The following is a 6000-nucleotide window of genomic DNA, read 5'->3' on the forward strand; positions in this document are numbered from 1 at the left end:
TCTCATGACCACATCAAAATTACAACTAAACTACAGAACAATCATCACTGAGCATCACCTGAAGTCTAGTTCAACCAAAGTCGTCCTACCACTAAGGACATACAGAAGAAGTCACCTCGAAACTGGTAGGAGGGGCAGAAAAACAGAACAAGCTGATGCCAGACCCCTGTTTGACTGTTAAAAATCGGGAGGGATATCGTGGATGCGGTGGTCCACCTGGAGGTGCAAGTGGTCCCAGCTCCACACCAGGCATCCTAGCCCAGGATTCCAGTGCTGGAGAGAGATGTCCCCATAACTTCTGGGTGTGGAAAGCAGTGGCTGGGTGAGATGAAGGATGGCTAGAGTCCCAGTCAATTCTCTTAAAGGACTTGGGAATGGGATTACTAACTGAGGGACTCACTTGCTCTGAGCTCCAACTCTGGGCAGTAGTTCAAAAGATGTCAGGGACATAAGGAAAGGAAATACGTTTTCTGGCTTTAGGTTGACGGCTGGAGGGGAGCTTTCTCCCACACAGAGGTGCTTGTAGAATCCATTCTTTCTGAACTGATCCATCACCCGTTGCGGTGTGAGACATGGGAGCCGCCATCTCTTGAGTCTACATCAACGTGGCTAACAATGTCCATCCCACCCTGGTGAATCCCTGAGAACCTGCCCCACCTAACTAGGGAGCAAACCCAAGCTGCTTCCAGTGTTGTTTCCAAAAAAAAAAAAAAAACATCCTGTCTTGGCTCGTGCTGCAGACTTTCCTAAAACCTCTCAAATTTTCACAAAACCCAAACAAGCAGTGTGTGGCTTCAGCTGACCTTTACCTCTTGCTGTGCAGACCCAAGATGGCACTAGTGGAAGCTGGCTGTGGTTCACAACTGGAACTCTTCAGGCACCTCCAAAGCCGGTGCGGGTGGCAGCCATCTGCATCCTGCTTTGTGGTCAAGCTAGGTAGCCCTGGGCAGGACACAGGCTGCAGCTGAACTAGGCCTGTGGCCGGGCCGCTTCCAGGAGTCCCTAGGGCTGACATACTTGGAGGCCATCTTTGGACAGAGCGGGAGCATCACCGGGGTGCCTGCCAGGAAGATACAACCAAAGTGTATACAGGGTAGACACCAGTGCCATGCTACAGCGAATCCTGCTCTATAGGGGCAGCCCCTGCAAAAACAGCTCCTCCACTGTAGTCATGGTCAGTCCTCAACCAAACAGTCTGACAATCAATACCTCCCATTGACATGCAAACAGCAACCAAGGCTGCACTACAACGTGAGAGTACAGACAACCCACACAAAGGACACTCCTATAGCACCCGGCTCTAGTTAACAGCTAGTACGTGCCACTGGGCCCCACAGGACACCTACTACATGAGGACACTCCAATAGGTCTGGGAGACACAGCAGCCCTACCAAATACATAGAAACAAACACTGGGAGGAAGCCAAAATGGGGAGTCAAAGAAACGTATGCCAAATAAAAGAACAGAGCAAACCTCCAGAAAAATACTGAGCAAGATAGAGAAGAGCAATCTAGCAGATGCAGAGTTCCAAACACTGGTTGTTAGGATGCTCAGTGACCTCAAGGAGAACTTCAACTAACAGATAGGAAACACAAAAATGAAGATAGAAAACAAAAAAATTGAACCAGTCATAAGTGAAGAATAAAATAACTGAAAAAGCGAATGTCTTCAAGGGAATGAAAACTGATTAGATGAAGCAGAGAATCGCATGAGCGATTTAGAAGCTATGGTAGCAGAGACTACCCAATGAGACCAGCAAAAAGAATCCAAACTATGAGGATAGCTTAAGGGAACTCTGAGAATGTCAAGCATAACAACAGTCTCATCATACGGGTAGTACGAGAAGAAGAAAGAAATGAAGGGGTTCAAAATGTACTTGAAGAAATAATGTCTGAAAACTTCCCTAACTTGGTGAAGGAAATGGACATATAAGCCCAGAAATCACAGAGTTTCAAAGAAGATGAGCCCCAACAGGCCCATACCAAGATACGTCAAAATTAAAATGCCAAAGTTTAGATGCAAATAAAGACTTTTGAAAACAGCAAGAAAAAGGCTCTTAGTAATCTGTAAAGGAGCACCCATAAGAGTAGCAGCTGATTTCTCAAGAGCAACTTCGTGGGCCTGAAGGGATTGGCAGAAATATTCAAAGTGATGAAGACATGCCTACAACTAAGATTTCTCTACCCAGCAAAGCTATAATTAAGTGTCATAGGACAGATAAAGAGCTTTCTGGAGGAAAAAACAAAACAAAACAAAAACTAAAGGAGTTCATCAGTACCAAACCAGTATTACAAGGAACATTAGAGGGACTTCTTTAAAAGGAACAAAAAAGGAAAAACAAAAATATCAATCATAAAATAGCAGTAACTATGTATCTACGCACAATTATTTTACGTGTAAATGGATTAAATGCTCCAGTCAAAACGCAAGGTGGCTGAAAGATAAGAAAATAAGATCCTTACATATGTTCCCTACAATAGACTGGCTTCAGATCAAAAGACACAGAGACTGAAAATAAAGGGATGGAAAAAGATATTTCACGAAAACAACATGAAATTTAAAAAGCTGTGGGACTAATGCTTATATCACACAATATAGACTTTTAAACAAAGGCTATCACAAGAGTCAAAGAATGACCCAGATATCCTACTTCAGAGTATTTATCCAAAGAAACCGAAAAATGCTAATTCGAGGCGATGTGTACATCAGTATGTTCACTGCAGGATTCCTTACAATGGCCAAGATGTGCATGCGGCCTATCAATGGATGAATGGATGAAGAAGAGATGATACATACATGCAATGGAATATTGCTTGGCCATGGAAGGAAATGGGTTCTGGTCATCTGTGGCGGTATGGATGGACCTGGAGGGTGTTGTGCTGAGTGGAGTGTGTCAAATTGAGAAAGACAGATGCAATGTGATTTTGCTTATCAGTGGAATTTAAGAACAGAACAAACAGAAAAAAAACTCATACATACAAAGAATAGTTTGTTGGTTGCCAGCTGGAAGGGGGTTCGTGAAGTGGGTTAAAAGGGGAGAGATTAAAAAGTACAAATTGGTTGTTACAAACTAGTCATGGAGATCCAGGGTATAGTATAAGGAATATATTAATAATATTGTAATAGCAACGCATGGCATCAGATGAGTACTCGATAATTTAGGGTGATAGATGGGAGAGGAGTTAGGAGCAGGGTGCTAAAGGTGAAGGTAGTAAGAAGTACAAATTGGTAGTTCCTAAATAGTCATGGGGATGTAATGTAAAGCATAGGGAATATAGTTAATACTGTCACAATAACTCCGTACAGTGCCAGGTGGGTGCTGCACGAGTCAGGGGGATCACTTTCTTAAATTATATAAATTCTAACCACTGTGCAGTACACATGAAATTAATGTAAAATAATACTGAATGTCAAAAAATCGAAAAATTTGTTGTAAGCATACCTAAAACTGATTAAGCTTATACTGTTAAGTCCTGGAATCGGCCCCCCTCAGACAGACAGAGGACACGATAATGCAAGTTACACAGCGAGGTTTATTTCCAGCTAGCTGGGGTCCCCGTCTCTGCCCGACGCAGCGGGTTTTAACAAGGACCCCCAGCCCTTAAAGCTAAGGGTTTTTATATCGTTTCTAAGGCACTCAGTACTTTTCCGTAGTTTTAGGGAGTACAGGTTAACCTACAATTCTCACATAGCTAAGGCATTAAGTAATTTTTTTCAGTCTTAGGGAGTGCAGGTTGAGCTATGCTTAGAGAGTGCACGTTGAGCTGTGCTTCAAAGAGTTAGTTTATAGATAAACTACAAAAGCCTCCATTGCTTCTTCAGAGAACAGGAGATAAGCTGTTAGGCATCTGGTCTCACATAACAATTAGGCCATTAGGTTATTTTAAGCTCAGGGCTGTTAACCCTATCTTAACTTTAAGGTAGCAGTTCTTATGCTAAAGTAGCAGTTCTCATGCTAACAGTCCCTTACAATACCAAAATAATGAGCGACTATAGATTCCTAGGGGAAGTAATTAGCATCGCCACAGAATTATCAGCCACCATAAGCTCTACCGTGTAAATCGAAAGTTTAATTACGACAGGTTTCAACGAATTCGATCAATAGCCCTCTTTCTCTAGAAGACTCTCATCTCAGGATTCCCCCCAGGTGAGATATTACCGGGGTTAAGATATTTGATTCACACAATGTTGAGAGGAAGCATCTGGACTGGGAAGAAAGGGTAGTTCCAGCTGACAAGCCTTCCAACAAGACAAGGGGTGTACTTTTGAAAGGAATTTCAGAACACTTCCATAGGTCAGGTCAGGTCAGGTCCGAAGCAATAGGAAGTTATTCAAAAGAGCAAACAAACATGGCAAGGCGAATAGCGGACAATGTGAAGCTTATGAAAAACTTATGCATTCTGAGAGAAAAGCAGGACAAAGTATGCTGGTCAGCATCCTAAGGGTGAGGAGCTGCCAAGATCTGAAAATAACGCTACGCTCACAGTAACAGTGGTAAGAATCCCCGTAAAATGTACAAGATGAGCCGATCCATAGCAAGTCATGGTTTATGAGTGTGTGGTTGAGGGCGCTGTCTATGAGGGACTCGAGGGGAAAAAGGAACGTACAGAAGACCTCAGTAAGGGGGTGAGGGCTGCCACTGTAGATGAGGGAATGTGGTTTGAAGCACTGGGATGTAGGGAGCTGAGAGCATTTAAAAAGAGGAATAGAAAAGGGTCAAGGACTGACTATCAGGGCTGCTGTTTAGAAAAGAGTTGGGCTGAGAAGACCACAGAAAGGGTGTGGGCATCCTCATCAGTTGCTGCGAAGAAGTAAAGCAGGATAAGGACTAAAGAAAGAGATGACCCTGAAAACTGTTTTAGCGCAGTTATAAGGGCAGAAAGTCAGATTCTTCTGTAAAAGAAGAGAATAAGTGGCGAAAATATGGACCTGGGGATGAGGCCACACATTAAAGAGGGTTAGAGTCCAAGGAGAAAAACAGGATGACAGAAAAAGTCACAGGAATCAAGAAACAGTTTTGTTTTCATATAACATAGAGGAGATGAACTTGAGTTAAAGAGAAAAATATTTACTAGAAACGGAGAAATTGAAACCTATGGAAGAACGCTTACAGAGAATGAGAGTCTTCATCTGATGCTCATGTCAGATGATCACAATAATGTAAGGTGGACTGCAGGGAAGTTTCAGTGATTATCGTAGAAAAATGTGATTCCATAAACCCTGGAAAATCTTGAGCTGTAGATGAAAATGTCTCTGGGGGTATTTCTACAAACCGAAATGTAAATAAGCCACTATTTAAATCAGGTTTAACACTTAGTATTTTTACATGTGTAAACCTCTGTTTTTAAGAAAGTTTGGCAATTTAAATTCCAGGAAACCAATGATGACACTGTAAAATCAATTTGAGCTGTTTTAAGAAAAGTCATTGTTTTTGAAATCTGTCCTTACTGGCATCAGGTTTATAAACTACATTTTATACACCTGTCTACACATATTACTAATGAACTCATGAGGAATAATATTTTAAAGAAAGAAGTGAGTCTCTAGATTTTCAAAACTAACTTTCTTTAAAAATGTTTTTCAAAGTCTCAGGATGGAAAGAAACAATTAGAGTACTATAAGAAGTTAACAGAATCTCTGCAATATGATTTGAATCCACAAAAGAAGACAAATGATGGATTAGAGAAAGAGGTTACCAGGTAAGGTTTTGATATTTCAGATCATGTCAACCATTAATTACTATTTAACTGTAACTCTTCCTTGATGAAAACCTAAGTACAAATGTATTTCATATCTGTAATTTTCATAGTTAAACACATTATCCTACTTAAAAATTTACTTCAGAAACTCACAGCACAATCAAACTTGTGTGAATGCCAAAATGTTATACCTGCTCTTTAATGATTCCTATAACTGTAATGACAGTGTCTTTTGCATATACTGTCAACTGCGCTCTTCCTGGTCTCCCTTGAATCTTTATTTCTGCAAGATGTCTTTGCT

The 6000-nt window shown here is 41.4% G+C and overlaps 1 protein-coding gene across 1 annotated transcript in view; it reads left to right on the forward strand.

The window, feature by feature from the left end:
* The window catches only part of LOC148759155 (ankyrin repeat domain-containing protein 26-like), a 105629-nt gene extending 99926 nt beyond the window's left edge, over positions 1-5703 (forward strand). Inside the window, exon 15 of the mRNA XM_088793107.1 lies at positions 5587-5703. Within this exon, the coding sequence (XP_088649233.1) occupies positions 5587-5703 (117 nt within the window). The remainder of the gene's footprint in view (positions 1-5586) is intronic.
* The last annotated feature ends 297 nt before the right edge of the window (positions 5704-6000 follow it).

This window comes from Rhinolophus sinicus, chromosome 1 (assembly GCF_057876585.1).
Source record: "Rhinolophus sinicus isolate RSI-liver-muscle chromosome 1, RSI-T2T, whole genome shotgun sequence".
Classification (NCBI taxonomy): Eukaryota; Metazoa; Chordata; class Mammalia; order Chiroptera; family Rhinolophidae; genus Rhinolophus; species Rhinolophus sinicus.